The sequence below is a fragment of the Sminthopsis crassicaudata genome, chromosome 1, assembly GCF_048593235.1.
Source record: "Sminthopsis crassicaudata isolate SCR6 chromosome 1, ASM4859323v1, whole genome shotgun sequence".
NCBI lineage: Eukaryota > Metazoa > Chordata > Mammalia > Dasyuromorphia > Dasyuridae > Sminthopsis > Sminthopsis crassicaudata.
Window position 1 is genome coordinate 188,843,377 of NC_133617.1, and position 21,651 is coordinate 188,865,027.

General features: G+C 35.9%; 1 protein-coding gene across 5 annotated transcripts in view; it reads right to left on the minus strand.

The window, feature by feature from the left end:
- Positions 1 to 283: 283 nt before the first annotated feature.
- RIPOR2 (RHO family interacting cell polarization regulator 2) overlaps positions 284 to 21,651 on the minus strand; it is a 235,859-nt gene continuing 214,491 nt past the window's right edge. For all 5 annotated transcript variants that reach the window (XM_074272877.1, XM_074272902.1, XM_074272885.1 and 2 more), the window contains exons 16-22: positions 18,022 to 18,157; positions 15,229 to 15,390; positions 14,223 to 14,381; positions 12,996 to 13,198; positions 9,829 to 9,912; positions 7,235 to 7,325; positions 284 to 2,078 (exon numbers count right to left, since the gene is read on the minus strand). In XM_074272877.1, coding sequence (XP_074128978.1) covers positions 1,978 to 2,078; positions 7,235 to 7,325; positions 9,829 to 9,912; positions 12,996 to 13,198; positions 14,223 to 14,381; positions 15,229 to 15,390; positions 18,022 to 18,157 — 936 coding nt within the window. In that variant the 3' untranslated portion in view covers positions 284 to 1,977. The remainder of the gene's footprint in view (positions 2,079 to 7,234; positions 7,326 to 9,828; positions 9,913 to 12,995; positions 13,199 to 14,222; positions 14,382 to 15,228; positions 15,391 to 18,021; positions 18,158 to 21,651) is intronic.

Consider the following 21,651-nt stretch of genomic DNA (forward strand, 5'->3'; position numbering starts at 1 on the left):
CTTCTCACAGTTTCTGCTTTAAGTATTCTCTATGTCTGTAGGTTGCAAGATTACAGATTTTTCATGGTATAGAGAGTTTCCTCACTTGGACATGCTCTTCTCATTGTAATCACAGGCTTGGACTAAAGAAAATTTGTGAAGGGAGAGAATCCTGTGAGGTAGGGGTGATCATAGTTGAATTTGGTTGAAGGAATGACAAGGCTAAATGTATCATTTTTAATTTGAGTCATGGTGTCCTATAAATGTTCATGTCAAAAAGGATATAATAGACTTGGGGCATCTATTAGTTATTCAAAAATAATCTTTATTATAATTTATGTGATCATGAGAGTGATGAGTACAAATGTCACAAAACTAGAAGCCCCTTCCCACCAAAAAAAAAAAAAAAAAAGCAAAAGTCAGTACAAAAAGGTCTGGAATCATCAGCTCATGCAGAAGACATAATATATATGTATATATAAAAACAGCTTTTACTTTTCATGAAAAGAACCATCTCATCCATTAAACAAGTAAACATTTTAGACTATACAAATGTATTTTTTTCAATAAAGGATATATATTTATGTGATATTTATAAATTTACAAATATTTACATCATTATAACATTCACAGTTGAAACAGTGATTTACCAGAAAGTCTGGCAAACAATGGAAACATTTTTAAATGAAGTGCTTTGTTTTTGTTCTTTGTCCTTTGAATTATATTAAAATTTTGATGAGTTTAACTGACATCTAAACAGGATATTGTACCAAGTTGGATCCTGGAGCTTCAATACTCATGAATATTCCTTTTAATTTTTTAAGGACTGGTAAGATACCTTGGTATAGCCTATAAAATATAGGGAGACAAGTCATTACTTAATGTCCACTGCTTTAACCATCTCACACTAACTTAGCACCCTGATATTGCTTCTCAAACCTACAGTGAGGCAGTCTCTGGAGCACAGGCACTGAAGAGATATATCTGGATGGTAGGCATCTTACTTTAACTTTGTATCAGAGACTCTTTGAGGATCAAAGACACCCCATCACACTTTATTTCTTTTGAAGAGCCAAGGATCTCTACCAGTCTTCCTCTACCCCAAGCACATCACAAGGACCTTTTTAACCCTCTAACTCTACTTTAGTTCTGGTGTGTATGATAGTGACAAAAATACCCAGGAATATACTTGGAAGAGTGAAATACCTGCTTCTTATTAATCTAAAACCAAATTAATCTTGACAATTTCTCAATTGAATATATATACACACATATATGAGTGGGTATAACTTTAACTTATAAATCTTAGAAAACAATCTGACTTTTCAAAAGAACTGACATTAAATTTGTGAATTATTGAGAGGTAGTGGTGATGAATGAAAAAAAGGGAAGTAAAAGGTTATATGGATGGTCAAAAATTAAGTTGATAAACTAACATCCCACTTCATTTTACAGGCTAAATTTATGGAAGTCCTTTTTGTGCTCTTCCAAAGGACATTAGAAATCCAAAGGAGTAATTCAACCCTGAGTCCATACAGAGAGAAAACCACAAGGCAACTGACATTTACTATAGCTTGCAATAACAATAAAAAATCAAAACAAAATCCTTTTCTTCTTAGTCCCTCCTTACTGAGCTCACTTTTCCTTTGCTGAGATAAAACATCACATGAATTATTTCAAACTTACAGGAAAAGTTCCAATAAAAAAATACAATGCATGTAAAAAGCTGAGATGCCCATCTTTAAGATATCATCCACTCCAGATGAGACTGAATTATACTGAGTGTTGCTAGGAGCTATCAATAAGTCCATACACTCAGAGGCAAAGGAAACAAGTGATGGGAACCAAGTAGCCCAATTTGAATTTGTTCTATAAATAATCAAGTCTCTCCGCCCTTTTAATAGGATCCCTCCATTGCCTCTTCTCCCCAGCTAAATAACAGCACCGTCCCAGGCAGGAAGGCTAGATGCCATGGCCTTTAAACATCAGCAAAGGCAGTTAGAAAGCGGTGGCAACTTCATTTCCATAACGACCCCCAATCTTCACACAGTCTCTAGGAAACTGATCCAGCTGCTCGTAAGCCAGTCGCCCATCTTCTCCTGAATACAAAACACGGAGGGTTAATTAATACACACGAGGCCTTAGAGTTTCTCTCACAAAAGAACTTCACATCAAGGTTGCTTAGAGATAGATTTGCTATAGGTTGGTATGCTAGTTTAGATGAGGGGGGGAAAAACGCAACCTAGTCTTTTTTTATTGTGGTCCTTAAAGATGTTGGAGGGCAGCTAAGTGCTGCAGTGAATAGGATGCTATCCTGGAGTCAGGAAGATCTGAATTCAAATACGGCCTGAGATACTTACCAGCTGTAGGACCCTGTTTGTCTCAGTTTTCTCATCTGTGAAATAAACTGGAGAAGGACTCTGACAAGAAAACTTCAAATGAGTCACAAAGACTCCACACAACTGAACATAACTGAAATGACAGATCAATTATTTGCATGGTTTCTTCCATGTCAGTATCTTTGCCAAGAACATCCCAAAGGAATCATTAAGATTCAGACATAACTGAAAAATGACTGAACAACAAAGATGTTTCCAGTTAATATTTGTAACTAAATTTCATTTGGGGGCAAATTTATTAACACTGACCAGGTTCTGTAAATGTTCAAATTCAAAAAGATGCTCAGACTTACTTAACACTGACCATCATCACCATTCAAAACACAGACATTTATTACTATTTGTGTGATTATAAAAATAACATTAAGATAAATAGTGCATTTTATGAAGAAGTCTGCTGAGGAATCTCTGGTCAGGAATTACTAAGGTATGCCCCATTTTGTATAAAATGGGGCAGGGAAGTAATAACAAATTTAATTTTTTTTTTTTTTTAAAAGTTCAACATTTAAAGCATAGATTCTTAATCTTTTTTTGTGTCTTAAATCCTCTTTGGCAGTCTGGAGAAACCAGGGAACCCCTTTGAGTCATGGTTTTTTTCTTCATTTTTTAAAATTTGAATTTAGTTTTTTGGGTTATACATGTATATACATTTTTACATATTTCCATATAAATTATGTTGAGAGAGAAAAATCAGAACAAGAGGGAAAAACCATGAGGAAAAGAAAAACTAGAAGAAAGAAAATAGGATGCATTGATCCACATTAATCTCCAAGATGCAGATGTCATTTTCCATCCAAAGTTTATGGAATTGCCTTGGATCACTGAATTGCTGAAAAAAACCCAATCTTCTTGGTGCTGTATACTATGTTCTTTTGGTTCTGCTTGCTTCAGTCAGCATCAGTTCATGTAAATTTAGGCTTTTGTAAATCATCCAGTTAATATTTTATAGAACAATAATTTATTACTTTCATATTCAGCCATTTCCCAATTGATGGGGAATCTACTCATTTTCCAATTCTTTGCCACCATAAAAAGAGCTGCTACAAATATTTTTGCACATGTGGATCATTTCCCCTCTTTTATGATTCTTTGGGTTGCAGACCCAATACTGACATTGCTGTTTCAAAGGATATGCATTGCTTTCTAGAATAGTTGGATCAGTTCACAATTTCACCAACAATGCATTAGTGTTCCGATTTTCCCACATTTCCTTCAATATTTATTTTTTCCTGTCATCTTAGCCAATCTGATAGGTGAAAGATGGTACCTCAGAGTTATTTTCTTTTGCATTTCTCTAAACAATAGTGATTTAGAGAATTTTTTCATATGGTTATAGATGGCTTTAATTTTTTTCATCTGAAAATTGTCTGTTCATATTCTTCAACCACTTATCATGTTTTTAAATGCCCATGACACTTGCTACCTCTGTGACACTGAAGATTATTTATCATTTCTCAGACTCAGTTTCTTCATTTGTAAAATAAGGATAATAAAAGCAGGATTGTATAAGAATGAAATGAGATAATATTTGTAAAGACCTTTTCAAACTTTAAAGTGCAATATTTCTAGCTCTCATTATTAATATATTTTATTATAATAATTGTAATAGAATTACAAAGGAAACAAATTGTACTGAAATACAGAGATATCAAGTTCACGTACCTCACATCAGAAGACTCTAATTTAAGGGGACTTTCCAGTGGACATTTTTGTATAATGAAAAAGCCATATACAGGGAACGTAGTTGCTGTTCATTGGTTTCAGTTGGATTGACTCTTTGTGATCCCATTTGGGGTTTTCTTGGAAAAGATACTGGGGTGATTTGCCATTCCTTTTACAGCTCATTTTACAGATGAGGAAAAAGAGGCAAACAAGTGATTTACCCCAGTGTCACACAGTTACTAAGTGTTTGAGGCCAAATTTGAACTCAGGAAGATGAGTTTTGATGAGTTCTCCCAATTTGTTGCTTAATGAGGATTTTTGTGCACTAATTTTTCTTAAAGCAGAATACACATGTATCACAGAAGCCCTGGACGCTTTCTATTCTATTTGTTATCCCTGATAGGTTGTCTTTTTTGTAGTAAACAATATTTTCATTCTGTGTCCTTACATATGGTAATTTAAATGTCTGAGAGAAAAAACAACAAGCCCTTTTGGGGCTTCACTTTTGTGAAGGAAGGAAAACATGATAAAATGATGGAGAGAAGTTGGACTTGAATGGGTAGCAATTGTTAGGAATTAAGGTGAACCAGGTATGGTCTAATCCTGGAATGGCTATTTTTCCAGCATATCTTAGTTTATTTTCAACAAGGGTAAATTTCCATATTATTTTATTCTTCATTGTGGGGAACTTCTAGCATGGAAACTTTTACTGATAAAAACCAACAACTTGTCTAGCTTTTTAAGTCTTAGAAAAATTGTCTAGTTTGTACAAATTGATGCAAGTAAAATGAGCAGAACCAGAAAAACACTGTACACAGTTTCAGGACCACTGTGTGATGATCAACTATTATTGACTCAGTTCTTCTCAGCAACACAATTATCCAAGGCAAGTACAAAGGACTCATGAAGGGAAATGTGTTCTATAATCAGATAAAGAACAGATGGACTCTGAAAGTAGACCGAAGCAGATTTTTTTCACTTACTTTATTCTTTCTCATGGTTTAAATACACTCACACACACACACACACACATATGCTTGTATGTGTGTGTATGTGTAAGAGATATCTGGGGCCATGAGAGCTTACGTGACTGGCCCAGAGTCATACAGCCAACAGGAAGGAGGCAAGGCTTACTCCACATCTTCCTAATTTTATGGCCAGCCCTCTCTATCCATTCTTCCATCCTGCCTTTCTAATTAATATGCACTATACATAAAATAAAAGTATATTCAGCTATTTATTGAATGTTAGTTTTACCTTTGTAATTATTATCCTAAAATACTACTTGAGATCAAACTAATACCACATTTTCAGGGAAGTGGAGGCATAAGAAATCCTTACCTCATCCTTCAAACAAATGCTAATTCACTTTTCAATTATTATCATCATCATTATTATTATTATTACTATTATTTTGCTGAGGCAATTAGGGTCAAGTGACTTGCCCAGGGTCACACAGCTAGGAAGTGTTAAGTGTCTGAGACCAGATTTTAGCTCAGATTCTCTTCACTTCAGGGCTGGTGCTCTATCCACTGCACTACCTAGGTGCCCCACTTCTCGGTTATTATTAAAGAATATGCTAAATAGCAGAAGGCAATGTTAAGCCAGAGTGAGAAAGAACACCTATAGAAGAATGAATAGGAGACTGACTTGACTATTAGGCACTCTACAAGGGCTCCTGGGGACTATTAAGCTTCTGGAGTCAAAGAAGGATGGCTTCTTTCCAAGTCATATCACTGACCAAGATTATATCGGTGGACTTCAGGAAAGAAAATAATAATTTTAAAATGTGCAATCATCTTCTTTATTATACTATGTTATGGAATGCTTGTTTTAGTCCATAAATTAAAAATAAAATACATTTTAAAAAGCTAAAAAATTATAAAAGAAAAACAAATCAGTCAGAAACCTGTTAAACTCAAGCTTAAAAAATAAGATAAAAAGTAAAAATGGAGAGTCTAGTTTTTTCCTCCTAAACTAAAAACTGTCATAAGTTTTATTTGATATAAGTAGGTTAAGGGACTTTGAAGCTAGCTAGGTAAGCAAGGGGTAATCAAAGATTCTGAATCAAGTAGAGAGACAGCTGTATTTTTAAGGTCTCTAGGGATTTTCTCCATTTTGGTACATAACTTCTTGTATGGGTATCTTGAGTATCACAGTCTAATTTTCCTCTCTTCTTGGATTGTGACCCCTGGATTTCTGACCTTGCAACCTGATCTGCAGTCTCTGTTAACACTTAGATGCTAATGTGAAACAGTTTTGTGTTACGGTGAATGGAAGCCTTGACCTGAAATCAAGAAGAAGAGAGTTCAAATTTGGTCTCAGATACCTACAGCTATGTGTCTCTGAACAAGTCACTTAATCTCTGCCTCAATTTCCTCAACTGTAAAATGATAATAATAATTATGCCTACCTCTCAGGGTTGTTGTGAGGACCAAATAAAATATTATCATGTATTGTTCTGATTTTTAAAAATATACAAATATTATTTCATTTGATCCCCACAACACAGAGAGGTAGCTCTTATTATTCATATTTTACAGTTGAGGAAATTGAGGAAAACAGAGGCTAAGTGACTTGCTCAGGTTACCCATTGTCCAAGACTGGATTTGAACAGATGGCACAATGTTGCTTCTCTGTAAAAACCTTAATTACTCATCTATAAAATGAACTGGAGAAGCAAATGCAAACTACTCCACTACCTTTGTCAAGAAAACTTCAAATGAGGTCATGAAAAGTTAGTTCTGTCTATAGAGCCTCAACAATAACATACTTCCTGACTAGACTCCATCCAGTGGGTCACCTAGCTGCCACTAAGTGGAAGATGGACAACTAAAGAATTTTATTGTTCAATAATGTCTGACTCTTTTTGATCCTATTTGGAGTTTTCTTTGTAAAGATACTGGAGCAGTTTGTCATTTCCTTCTGTAGCTCGTTTTACAGATGAGGGACTGAGGCAAACAGAATAAGTGACTTGACCAAGATCACACAATTAAGGCCAAATGGGAGCTCAGGAAAATGAGTTTTCCTGATTCCAAGCCCAGTGCTCTCACTGTGCCTGAACAAAAGAATACTCAATAATTTAGATCACCTCCTTATTTTCCATATTACCTGTATGGACAGAAACAACCTACCTTTATTAAAAAAATGTATTCACTAAAATGAATGGAATAAAAGTATTAGAAGAAACTCACCAAGAGAGAGCAGCGTTTCAGATGCCACATTCCTGATCTCTTCATTATCAGACTGGCACAGACTTACTAGCATCTTAATGCTTTCAGTAGCCTACAAAATGTCAAAAAGAGAGTTCTGGAGAAATTTCTTGGCTTCCTACTTATAAGGCACGACAAAGAATTCTGGCATTTAGAGTGGAAGAAGATAATTGCCATCACAAAAGAGAATCCAATTCAATTCAGCAAATATTTAAGTACCAACTATGTGCTAGTTCTTCTGCTAAGGGCTAGGGATACCCTACACGTGGAAGCAAATACAACATATATTCAATATAATAGAAAATAATTTCAAGAGGGAGAGATTGTTAATAATCAAGGGGATCAGGAAAAAGCGCTAGGGATACCATACATGTGGAAACAAAAACAACATATATGCAATATAATAAAAATAATTTCAAGAGGGAGAGATTGTTAATAACCAAGGGGATCAGGGAAAAAAGTCTCAGGCGAGGGTGGCACTGGAATTGTGTATGTGCTTGCAACTCATTTATATATAACATAGACTTTAAATATCTTTTCATAAGGAGCAGTTAATGATGAAAAGAACAGAAAAAAAATTTACGTGTGTAAAAGAGATTGACATAATCCAAGGTTATGAGATATTGCTTATATTTTAGATGAAAAATTTGTTGTCATATTTATAGAAATACTTCATTTTACACAAACATAATTTTTAGATAGGATTTGGACAGTTTGGGGGAGAAAATGATCTAGGGAATAGATTTGAAGGCTCATTTTACAGTAGATTTCTTTTGTAACAAGGTGGTATAAGGCTGAGCTTGTGTGGGAGCAATTTATTTTTTAAAAAGATAGACAAAGATCTTTCATTTATTAAAAATTTGAGAAATGTGAATATGCAGAGAAACAATTTCCAGGGCATCAAAAGAAGGAAGACCTTTCTTGGAGATTTCAGAAATAAGAATTGATTTTAGTTCTCCTAAAACCTCTGCTCATTCATGCACATATAGTTTATCATTAAATAAAATAAAATTAAATAAATGAGAAATCACATAAACATTTAGAGATGGGTAATAATTAAAAATCAGTTTCAATAAAGGAGATTGTGAGAAATTGTAACTTTTTAATGTACAAGATGAGTTATCTGTACATAGTGAGGTTCTCATTTAAGTTTTGGAAAAAAGATAGCATCATATAAAATAGGATAAGAGGAAGAGGAATTTAAAAACTCTCCTATTTAAGAAGTTTGATTTTAGGCAGCTGGGTGGTAAATAAGAGAGAGAATGTTAGACTTGGAGACCAGGAAGTCAGGAAATCCTAAATTTTAATTCTTTCTATATGATCCTAGCCACATCACTTAAATTCTGCCTGGTTTATAAAACAATTTGCAAACTGCAAAGTACTATATAGATGTTAACTATTACTACTGCTGCTGCTGCTACTACTACTACAACAACACCTATGCCTATGACTGCTTTGATGAATACTACTACTACTTCAAGATAAAAATATACTATAATACTATATACTATATAAATACTAAATAAATACTAAATACTATATAAAAATAAGTTTTTATTAGTGGTTAGGTTTTGAGATTGGTACCAATGTGGCCATGATCATGGAGTAATCCTTTTAAACTCCATGTATTGAAGTAGTATTTATTGTTCTATCCCGAGACTTCAGAGGGTGTCTTTCTATCTAAAAGCCTTATAAATCACTGGTTATATAGGAAATCTAAGTAGACAGAATAGTCCAAAGTTATTAGTACTGCTAGAAAATTTCAGTGATAAGGAACCAGTTTTTTTATATTCATGTATAAAGTTAGCATTCATTCACTTGCTCTTCTGACAACAAAAGTAAGAAGTTTAGGGGTGTTTTGGTTTTTTTAAGATAACGGGAGGAGCACTGAAGGTTTTTAAATGAATGGAGGGGTTGGAGGTGATATCAGAAAGATTCATTTAGAATGTTTCAGGGCAATATGAAGAACAATGTGGAGAATGGTTTTGAGTGGAAGAGAAACTAGAGACAGAATGAAGAGTTAGGAGGCTAATTTATTAACTCAGGCAAGTCAATTAACTTTGGTCTGCCTCAGTTTCTTAACTATAAAATGGGAATAATAATAGTATCTCTGCCATGGGATTATTATAAGAATCAAATGAGATAATATTTGTAAAGCATAGTAGGTGATTAATAAATACTTGTTCCCTCTTTCTATCTTGCTTAAAAACTTAGCCCCAAACTCATTTTCTGTGAGTACTCTCTTCTAGTTTACTGGCTCCTTTCTCTATCTCCCCTTACTCTGTTCCCTTCTCTCCGCCTTCCCCTCAGCTAATTTCTCTACTGCTAAAGGCTTTTTTTGAGATTACTTTCTATCTACTTTGTATAAATCTTTATATGCATAATTGTTTGATTTCATATTACTCATCAGATTATGCAATCCTTGAAAGCATGCTCATTTAAAAATTTTTTTTCTTTGTATAAAGCTTAGTATAGTGCCTTGCATATAGTAAGCACTTAATAAATGTTAGTTGACTAAATCAAACAGATTTGCATCATTAAATATTCTGAACCATCAAAGGAATGCTGGGACTCACCTCAAGACTTTTCAGGGCCATGCATGCTGCTTTCTGAAGGTGAAGATTTGTTTCTGTCAGTGCCTCACAGTAGTATAGTAAGGCCTGGGAAAAAAAAAAGACACATGGAAAAAATGTCAATCAAGCTTGTTTTTGCATGTAGTCAAAGAAAGTGTGTTATTTCAGTTCCTTGGAACAGGTTCCCATCTCCTCGATCTGGATGCACCCCCAGGGTTGCAAACTTCAGTCTGTTATGTTTGCCCATCCTATCATGATTTTTGTCAGTAGCTGCTCTTAAATTCATCAGAGAAAGCCCTCTAAATGCACCAAAGGCCTTTGGATACTGGCCTTCCACCTGTCATCCCTTGCCCATTTAGACCTAATTTCACTCTGGTCTTGGATTATTTTGTAGTGATAAGTGAATTAAAAAGTCAATTATGTCCCTGCTCCCTCAGTGATCCTTTGGCAATCTTATAAAACATACAGAGCTCTTCTCAAGATTGTGTTTGACTACATAGAATTATATCAATTATACTAAAATGAATTTATGAAAATATTAAAACAAAAAGTTTGTGAACCGTGTTAGGAATCCCTGCCTTAGTGGTAAGCTTCTAGGCAAGGACCAGGGCTTTGCCTTACCCACAGCATGACAGCATGAACAATTAGGTATCTAATAGATATTGCTTGACAATATTGAGACCTAGGTATCCAAGGCCCCTTCTGGACTTTAAGCACTGGCATGAAGCTCTTCCTGAGCTTGAGTAGGAGGCATCCACTTGGCACTTCCTTATATCCTGCAGAGATATACAGCCCTAGACAGCAACCACAAAAGAACTATCACATTACTCACTTTAGTTTGAGCTGTTGCCTAAGAAATCCTGACTGCTGTGAAACCCAGATTGGTAATACTGCTAGAAGGGAACAAAAGAACACGCTGGGTAGTAAGAACAGTTCATTTCAGTCTGTACCCAGGCTTACAGTATTTCCTTTGACAATGCCCGAGGCTGATTAAAAATAAAATCAACATCCCCATGGGAGATTGTCATTACAGAAGAAGCATGATTTTCTCCATGTACAGATGTGGGAAGAAAGAGCAGCAAATACTGCATTTGTCCTTTAAAGCTCTGCCATGGTTCAAGAACAATGAATCAGTAAGAACAAGTGGAGGTCTTTTATAATTCCATTTCTCACTAAGGCAGTCACGTCCTTTTCCAGGACATGTCTCAGTGATCTCTTGACACTCTGTCTATATGTTAGCCTAGATTTACAGGCATTTTCCCTTTGCATTGCAGCAATTGGTAATTATGTAGTGCTTTAATGCTTTATATTTTAGAGACTTTGTAGATATTATCTCATTTGATCCTCACCACATCCCTGTGAACAAAGAATTACCAGTATTGCTGTTCTTATTTTATAGACAAGAAAACAGAGGTCCAAAAGCTAAGTGACTTGCCCATATTTCACAACTACTGGATACAGGCTTAGAACTCATGATTCTCCAATTCCAAGTCTAGTACTCTTTCCACTTTATATGCTGCTTTTATCGATTCTGCCTTCCATGTATATGACACGTGTGCTCCTCTTCCTCTCCCTGCCCTTTTTTGGCCTTTCTCTATATCCTTAGAGTTTAGCACAATGCCTGGCACATAGCAGGAATCTAATAAATTCTTGTGGATTGATCGATGGCACTAAAAAAACCTACAGGAAGAAAGGAGTCAATCATGAAGAGGGAGATGAAAAATATAAGAGGAAGACAGAATAATGGACAAAGTACCAACAGATATGGGAGATAAGGATATACAAATGGTGAGAGAATGATGGAGAAGGAAGATGAGAACATGTTAAATCTGAAAAGCGCCTTGGAGATCCTCCTCCTGAGATTCCTCATTTTCTAATCACTGTGGTCACTGATACCTATTGGAGTTAGCATGGCTACTCAAGATCATTAGCTAGATTTACCTGCTGAGAATAAGGAGGAAAGAAATAAGAGTAAAGCTCAACAAGAATCAAGTTCATTTGTTGTGAGGAATACAAAAGCAGTCAACAAGAAACGACAGATTATTGAGTAGAATGAAAAGCACAGTTGAGTTTAAATGGCATAAAAGGAAACTACAGACTTCCTCCAAAAACATAAGACAGCAATGCAAGAATGGAGGAAAAGGACAGCAGTTTACTCAATGAGTCAATAAACACTTAACAAGTGCTTACTATGTTCAAGGTACTATACTAAGCATGGGTGATACAAAGAAAGGCAAAAACAGCTCTTACCCTGAGGGAACTCACATTCTAATGGATATCTTATATTGGCCCTGACCTTGATTTTTCCTGTGGCCCCTATCTATTTTGGATATCTGGAGGCAGACTCTGGCTATGCTGCCAGAAGTCCAAATCTTGTCTTCCATTTTGAGTTAATGCCCAAAACTCAATTTTGGCTCCAGGGCTCATTTAACATCATGCCCCATTTCCTAGCTAACCTGGCCTCCCATTTCATTTGTGTTCCCTAGGCTGTGTGCTATTATGTCTATTCTTCTCCAGTGGCCTGGCTTGGTTTCTTGTTCCAGCCTATTCTGCCTTAAGAAGTCTGAGCTGACAATAATGAAGGTCAGATCCTCTTTCCTGTTTTACAAATAATGAAACCACGAAAATTAAGAAACCTCACTGCAAATAATTATTATTTTCTTAGCACCTTATCTGTGGTAGCATATTCTTTAGTAGTCTGACAGATGGACTTCTTGTCTCTCCAGTCAGCTAACAAACATGGCTCATGAGTTCTTTGTCCATTCTCTCTGCTGTGACCATTTGGACAGAACATACCATTAAAATGTTTGTTGATTGAAAGAATGAGCCAAATTGTACACTATTTCAAAGTCCGATTCTTTTTGTACAGCAAAACAACTATTTGGTCATGTATACATATATTGTATTTAATTTATACTTTAACATATTGAACATGTATTGGTCAACCTGCCATGTGGGGGGGGGGGAAGGAGGGGAAAAATTAGAACAAAAGATTTGGCAGTTGTCAATGTTGTAAAATTACCCATGCGTATATCTTGTAAATAAAAACTATTAAAATAAAACAATTTTAAAAAAGAAAGAATGAGCCATATGGAATCAAAAGATAATGGAGCATTACAGTTAAATGACAGAGGTAGATTAAGTGATTTCCCCATTATCTAACTACTTACCTTTTCCCTGAAATGCTTATTTTTGGATGCTGCTGCCAAATACAATGTCACAGCCTGACTAATCTCATCATTGTTTTCAGTCAGAAGAAAAGCCAGGCTTCTGAGCACTTCCTGCTGGACTGGGAGGTTATTGGCTGTAAGATCAGTCATGTTTTGTAGCAGCTTTTCATCTCTTAACGACTGGAGAGTTTGAACCATTGCAGCTAGGTTAAAGAGAGAAATGGGTTGATATTCTGGTCCATTTATTTAATATGACAATTTTGTGACAAGATTTCCTTTTTTTTTTTTTTTTTTTTGATAACTTAAATTTAAAATTATTAAATTATTTATAATAACACACAGACCTAAAAGGCATAATTCAGCTATTTTCCCAATCCATTTTCCAAGAAGTTTCTTAAAACACATTGTAAACTTTAGTTTTGATTCTATTATTTACATCTGAAAGGATTACACTGGAGTACTAATGACTCATATTTACCAAACACTTTAAAGTTTAAAAAGTTCTTGTTTAATAACAAAACATTGAAGAAGACAGTACAAATATTATTGGAGAAGAAACTTCATCTCAGAGACTTGAAATGACTTGTTTAGGTTTTTTCCCTCACAATAAAATGTCTCCAGATAGACCCTGTACTATATAATAATAGTCCTCTTTCCTGTATATTTTTGCTTCATATTTCCATTTTATTTTTCTCCCCTCTCTGTTCCACCATTCTGAATTCCTATGATCAAATACGAGCCCGTTGTTTATGAGAGCTCTGCCTACAGAGCAGCCAGAGAAAATAGCAATTGGAAATTGTCAACCTAGAAGTGGCAAGTAAAGAGTAAAAATAAAAAAAAGCAAAAAAGTGAGTCACTAATAAAATCACTTCTGGGTTCCCATGCTATCAATTAAATGATTGGAGTATTGGCAGAAATTCCTTTGCTTATTCATTAGAAGATAATTTACATTAACATTAACAAAATTCATTTCAATCAATAATCAAGTATATCATCAAGGATATGACCAAATATATTACTATATATTAGATACTTTTTAATGTGTCAAGCACTGTCCTAGGTACTGGAGATACAAACAATGAAAAGATTCCTACTAGGAGCGAATATTTAAATGATAAAACATGAAGGAAAAAAATGGGTCTATCACTCAGGGGGACCTTTGGAATGGATGGGGGCAATAGCAAAGAAAACAATCCTCACAGTGAGACAAATTCCAATGGATCCTACCTTGCTTAGCCAGCTGAATTAAGTAACCCTCAAGGTCACTCACACCATTGCTGGCAAAGTAATAGTAATACTGAAAAACGGTGATGACCTCGGTGGAGAGGCTGGAAGAAAGCAAAGGTTCTGCCCGATCCAGAATTCGAGACACCAGCGTTCGAAATGCTATGGGGAGACAAGAAACTGATCAGTCCTGCAGGATATGGGAGCTCAGCCCATCAGCTAAGGAGGCAGGGGCCAGACAGGTTAAGTAACTTGCACAAGATGATATAGCCAGCAAATAATAGGGTTAGCATTCAGATCTAGGTACAAAAACATTCTTTTATTTATTTGTTTGTTTGTTTGTTTGTTTGTTTATTTTTGGAGAGTCAATTGGGTACCCTCTGGTAAGGAGGCACATCATTTGAAAATTTTGGATGATCCTGATTGTGGCAAAAACATTTTAGAGGATGGGAGTGAAGAGATGGGAAGACCATTAAGATGGTCTCTGCAATACTTTAGTTTGAGAGGTGATGAAGCCTGAAAAAGGATGGATGTAAGTAGAGAAGAAGAAATGTGTACGAGAAATGCTGTGAAGAATTAAACAAGATTTGGCAATGGGTTGAATATATGAGTGGAATGACAGTAAGAAGCTGAAGATGAAGCCAAGGCTGGAAGCCTAATTGATGATTCTGTTATATGGAAGGAAAAACAGATGGATGAAACAAAATACATATTGCTTAGATTTTGACTTGCGGATAGATGGGCAGCCCATTGAGTTAGTCTAGTAGTCTGCACATCATCATAAAGCATGACAGCTGAGCAACCGGCTGATCATTTTTAAACTTCCTTGTCTGGATTTTAGACTTAAATCTTCATATTCATAGTTTCATAATTCTAATCAAGTAACATGTTTACTTCTGAACGGATCCCTCTCTAAGCAGGCATTTTTTGTGGGTCCCCTGCTGCTGCACAAAATTAGAACTGTACTCACTGAGGAGGATAAAATAAAGGTTTTAGGTCTGTTACATACCTGTTTCTGCAAGTCCTGGGTGTTCTTTGTTGACAATTTTGGCAAAATTGACCTCGAGCTGCTTCATCACCCTGTCAACTGAGGTATGGTAGACCCCTACAGGACTGCAGCATGTTGTCCAAAAGGATAGGAGTGACAACTTTTTATGGAATTCTGGGATAGCTGGCAGAGGAAAAAAATGTCATATTACTTAGTATTCTATGATATACAACTTTGACTTTCAATGGTCATTGACTGGCCAATAAAAGGCCCAACTCCAGACTCTGTCGTTCATTGTTTAAGTTTTGATAGCTTAAAATGAACATAAATAGCAATTGTTTCCCCTTCTGGCCAGAAACTCTGAGGGTCTTCCCCTTCTTTTTTGTCTCAATTCTTATCAAGCCCTTAGTCACTGAATGGACATTGCCTCAGACAAACTGATACCTGGAAAGACCTTAATTTAGAAAGGCCAAGATCACCCATTGCAGCCTGGGCCATCCCCAGTAGTTTGGACTTTTGTCTTGCCACCGGACTCCAATAACTCTGGTGGAGGAAGTGAGGCTGAGGATTTTGCATAGCTTTGCCTCACTTAAATCCTATTCACAAGCAAGTCAAGACATTTCTCTCATGATATAATTAGACCTCTTCAAGAACAAAAAAAAAATAGTATGTAAAGGACTTTCCCTTACATCTCTCCAGGAAGTATGGTAGTATAGTTGTTATTGTTCATATTTAATGGATTAAACTGAGGGATAGGACAGGTTATGGCTTGCCCAAAGTCACAGCTACTCAGCATTAGCTCTGCTTCTACATTTAAATAAAGCAGATGAAAGGAAATTAGCAAGGAAAATCATGGTGTGTGTGGAGGGTGAAGGGAAAGTTGGGGAGAATGAGGGGCTCATGGGAAGATGAGTATGGAGGCAGGACTGGTAAGCATTTTTTTCTTAAAGTTTTCAATATGTAACATAGTAGATTGACCATGAACTTCCTCTGGGAAGCTTCCATGTTGGTTTAAAATGCAAAGATGTTGCATTTCCCATATAACTAATTGCGAGGCTCTTTTAATATTAAAGCTGTTCGAGAAGTATTAGATTCAGGTTTCTTCTCCTTCAGTTTCCTAGTCCTCCCCCCCCCTTTTGTTCTTTCATCTCTTAGATTCTTAACTCTCCCTCTCTTTCTTTTTATTTTCAAAGTATATGCAAATATAGTTTTCAACATTCACCCTTGCAAAACTTTTGTGTTCCAAATTTTTTTCCTGCTCTTCCCCCAAACCCCCTCCTCCAGATAGCAAGTAATCCAATATACATTAAACATATGCAAATCTTCTAAACATATTTCCACAATTATCATGCTACACAAGAAAAATCAAAAAAGTAAAAATAAATGAGAAAAAAACAACAAAAAGCAAGCAAAGAACAACAAAAAAGGTGAAAATACTATGTTGTGATCCACATTCAGACCCTATAGTCCTCTTACTGGATGCAGATGGCCCTCTCCATCACAAGTCTATTGGAATTGGCCTGGGATTCTTATATCTCAAAAAGAAAAAAAGACTAGGGAGTCAAAGTATGAAGGGATCCAAAAGAACCTTGTTTTATACATAAGAATTTTATAATCTGGACAGTTTTGAATAAATAAGAGAATTATCCTTAATGTCTTTGATATTTCTGGGCTGGCACAACTTTAGTTTGGATGAGGAAGGTGGGGGAAAATGGAGTGAGACATCAAGTCGAATGCTAAATGAGAAGTGGGATGATGGAATATGATGACATTCATAGGATTAATAAGAATAAAAGGTAGAGATTTAATTTGAACTTTTTAGAAATGTTTTCACATCACTTTCATAACAATCCTTTGAGTAGGTAGAACAACAGAGGCTCAGTGATATTAAGTTACATAACTAAGAAATGGAAGGGCTGAGATGAGAACAAGTCTCCCCACTGTGTTCTTCCCACTTATTCCAGGCCAAAGAATACCCACAGAAGGCGATCTGTACTGGGTGCATGAGCAACCATATAACTTATCAGAGAATTTCAGCTGCAAGTAATGAAACTAAACTAGAAAACCAGTCAAAAACTTTGTGTGACTTTTATTGAACAACTAATAGGAAACTCCTCACAGATGATTGTGATTCTTTGGAAAGTGAAATTCATGACTTTGCAAGTGTGTCCAATTTTCAAACTTCACAAAGCCAGAATATCTTTGGCAGACGGTTTTCTCCATCTGACCCTTAGCACCCCCCTTCTCAAGTTTATGGACCATTTTGAATAACTATTTGCCTATGGCTTGTAAATGAACTTGCTAGTCTTGTACTTTTCCAATAAGAGTTGGTAGTAGGCCTAGTAGTTTGACATCCTGGAACTTTGGCATAGGCTGTATTTTTGGGGGGTGGGATGGTATGGAGAGAATAGGATATTTAGGGAAATAAGAACAATTCTGACTTACTCAAAATAGAAACCTTGTTTATTTTTATTCTGTGGCCAGAGACTGCCCCTTATTCTGTTACCAGCTTGCCATTGATCAAAAAAAAAAAAAAAAAAAATCATAAGATTACTTCTAGAGCTGGAAGAAACCTTAGAGGCCATATGACACAATGTTCCCCTTTTACAAATGAGGTAACTAAGGTAAAGGTAGTAAGGGACTTTTTCATGGTCACAGAGGTAGTAGACATCACAGGTAGGATTTCAACCTAGGTCCTTGGGGTCTAGTCAGTATTCTTTTTACTTTACCATCCCTTTCTCTTTCCTTTTGAGAAATTTGGGCAAGAAGCATCATCCTAACCTGGGATTTAGAGCCTATCTCACAGATACTCACCCTCTATGACAGAGCTGATGTTTCCCATATTTTCATCACTGACAGCTGCAAGTTTCTCCATCACTTGAACCTGTCCAGAGAGCTTCTCTAAGAGATTTCTTGCTATAAATGGAGTTTTGCTTGAAGACACAATTTGCTAATAAAATAAACAAAGTCGCTGTTTCAATAGTTTTCATCAATCTAATTCAGCAAGCATTTATTAAAATGCCAACTATGCCCTTGGTATTATGCTAAACCCTGGGGAGCCATAAAGATACATCCAGTCTATTGTGCAGGCTGTCAATTTTAAATCATTTACCCCCAATCTTTGTCATATGGTATAAAGGTTAATCACTTTGCCCAGTTATTCCTGATCAATTTGGGCAAGGTTCCTTATCCTTATAGCAGTCATACATAGACTGATGTAAGGAGATATGTTGGTATTATTTTAACTTTTCCCTCCTGACCTTATTTAAAATTGTGCTTTTTTTCTTTAATGAAAAAATGGTGAGACTTTCATTCATTTCTTTCTTACTTAATGTAAATTTTAACTTGCTCTTTACCATATGTGAGGCAATCAGCTGTGCACAGACGTGAATGTGATGGTAGAAAAAGTTAAACTGATAAGGGTAGTTAAGCCTGTGTTTCTTTGAATAGAAGTAATAATCAGGACATTATACAAATGATGCAATTATTTATGAAAATATGTAAAAAACTTTGGTCTAGTTTAAAAGAAGAACATGTCAAAAATACTAGATTATTAGGGTCAGAAAAATTAAACTTTCTGATGAAAAGAAAAAGATACCAAAAATACATGGTCGCATTTGTTATGCAAAAAAATTAATAGCAATAAACTGTCTTAACCACTCTAGACTAAGATGATAATGGTTTGCTGTCTCTGTGTTTTCATCTCTGTCTGATTGTAGCCTGTCTGAATTTAAAGACTAGCAGAAAACAGAGGGACTTAATAGTTGATGACTTTGAAATAAATTTCTAATCCTCAGTCATTTACCTAATTTCCTAGTGTCCTTCTCTGATTCCCCAATCTCAAATTCTCACTCTGTAAATACTATAATTAGGATTTCATCATGAGTACTGATGGTCATTCAACCACCTGACAATGCAGTGAGCTAATGAGTCTCTAGAAGGAAATTGTCCTCTTTTGGGGAGGAAAAAATATCCTAGTCTCCAGAAAAAAAATTATTCTTTACTACAAGACAGCAGATTTATTAGAGCAATTTATTCAAATGGCACAAATTAGGATCCATATCTAGTGAACTGAATTGGCAACCAATTATCATAGCTGGTTTTTTGTTTTGTTTTGTTTTGTTTTGTTTTGTTTTGTTTTGTTTTGTTTTGTTTTTAGGCAATTGGGGTTAAGTGACTTGTCCAGGGTCACAAAGCCAAAAAGTGGTAAGTGTCTGAGGTCAGATTTGAACTCGGGTCCTCCTAACTTCAGGGGTAGTGCTCTGTCCACTACACCAACTAGTTGCCTTTCAAATTATCATAGTTGTTTTTTGTGTTTTTTTTTTTTGAGGCAATTGGGGTTAAATGACTTGTCCAGGGTCACACACAGCTAGGAAGTGGGAAGTATCTGAAGTCATATTTGAACTCGGGTCCCTCCTAATTTTAGAGGTGATGTTCTATTCATTACACCAACTATTGCCCTTCAAATTATCATAGTTCTTAAAAGTCATCTGAGACCATTTTAAATAGTATTATTTGTGGGAGAGGGGAATGAAAGAATATGGCTATTCCAGGGCCACACCTATCCTTCAAAAATCTTAGGCAAAACTTGCCTTTGGTTCTACACAGACTCCTCTTTTACTATGAGGGTCTCAAGGAGGATCTTATTCTAACTAAAGAGGGTTGTGAGTGAGATATCCAACTGGAGCCCACTTCCAGGTCTGGGTGCCCACTTACCTCTCTGGAGCCTAACTCTATTTGCCTCCAAATCATTTCTTATAATCCTGCACCCTGGTAAGGGGAAGGAAAAGTGCACCAAATAGAAACAAACACTTAAGGACTGGGCTGTCTTAATAAGTTCTAAAGTGCGTGATACATAATAAATACATAACAAATCCTTTTCTATTCCATTCTAAAAATAATTTCTATTTTCCCAAAGCAGTTCAACGTCCCAGTTACTACTGCAATTCTGAATTATTCATTCACAGTCAAAAACTGTTTTAGAAATACAGCTAGAAATAGGGACATTTACTGGAATGTCCTTGAGAGTCAAGCCTGCCAACTTTTCCTATTTCTATCCTCAGTGACACATTAGAGATGCTTTGATCCTTTTTCTTTCACTCATTTATTTATTACTAGAAATATATATAAGTGGCAGCTGATTATGGGGGAAATGATGGACCAATTCTCTGGCTCACCTCCAATCCAGAAGCTAAAGTTCTTTGTGCCTCTATTGCTAGCGGATTCATATTGATGTACTTTTATTAGGTCCTGTTTCAGTGTTGGGTTCATTCTTTCAGGGTGTTTGACTCTGGATCTGCTGAACTTGAAAGGCTGGTAGTTGTACCCCAAAGAAAGGAATCTAATCAGTGACTGATTATGCCCTGTCTTATAAGAATATCTGGATATTTTCCTATCCCTGATAACTGGTGGAATAGTTATGATGATAAGCCAGTTCTTGGATGTTTGTGACACAGTGAACTTAATAAGATTGTCTGGAAGATGGAGAGCTAGTGTTTGGAATAAGGAACTATGAAAACAGTGGGAGTCAGAGTGAATGTGTTACTGGGGTGGTTAGTCAGTGCATGTGTCAGTAGGAGGTTGTTTGGGTGCACATCCCCAGAGGGTTATATTGGCTCCTGGAAATAATCTGCATTTAGGAAGTGAAGGCAATTGAGAAGCAAAGCAATGTTTTCATAAATGCATTTGTAAAAAGAGAGAAAAAAAAATAAGGGGAAGACGGTACACGAAGGTAAACACTCCTTTGTTCTTTCTAAACTAGCATAAGTGATAGATACCTGGGTCCTAAGTTCAATATCTATGGGGCATTTTGAGGACTGAGACAGAGATCTGTTGGCATAGTCCTGAATCTCCAAATAGAAGAAAAAAAAATGCTTTAAGTAGGAAACCGATGCAAAGAGACAGAATATGTGTGTGTGTGTGTGTGTGTAGGAGGGGGGGAAATCTTCACTATAAGATCTTTTTGTTGCAAATATATCATTTTAAGAGAAGATTCTTGAATTTCAGTCTCAGTTTCTTTGTAGATGCTATTTCTCAAAATATGATTTTTTTTTTTATTGATCATTGCATTGCCATGGTTTGGCAACTACTGATCTGAATAATACCATCCCATTTACCTTTAAGAGACCTCTAGTTTCTAAGACTGGTGTGTGACTGTGTGAGACTGGATCTGATGATCTTCAATATTTTGGGTGGATGCTCTTTCTTTGTCTGGGACTGTACCATGAGGAATGTTCAAAAAGCAAACAAACAAACAAACCAGGAGGATATGGGATTTTTTTTTTTTTTTTTTTTTTTTTTTTGAGGCAACTGGGATTAAGTGGCTTACCCAGGGTCATACAGTTAGGAAATATTAAGTGTCTGAGGTTGGATTTGAACTCAGGTACTCTTGATTTCAGAGCCAGTGCTCTATCCACTGTACTACCTAGCAGCCCCATGAAGATA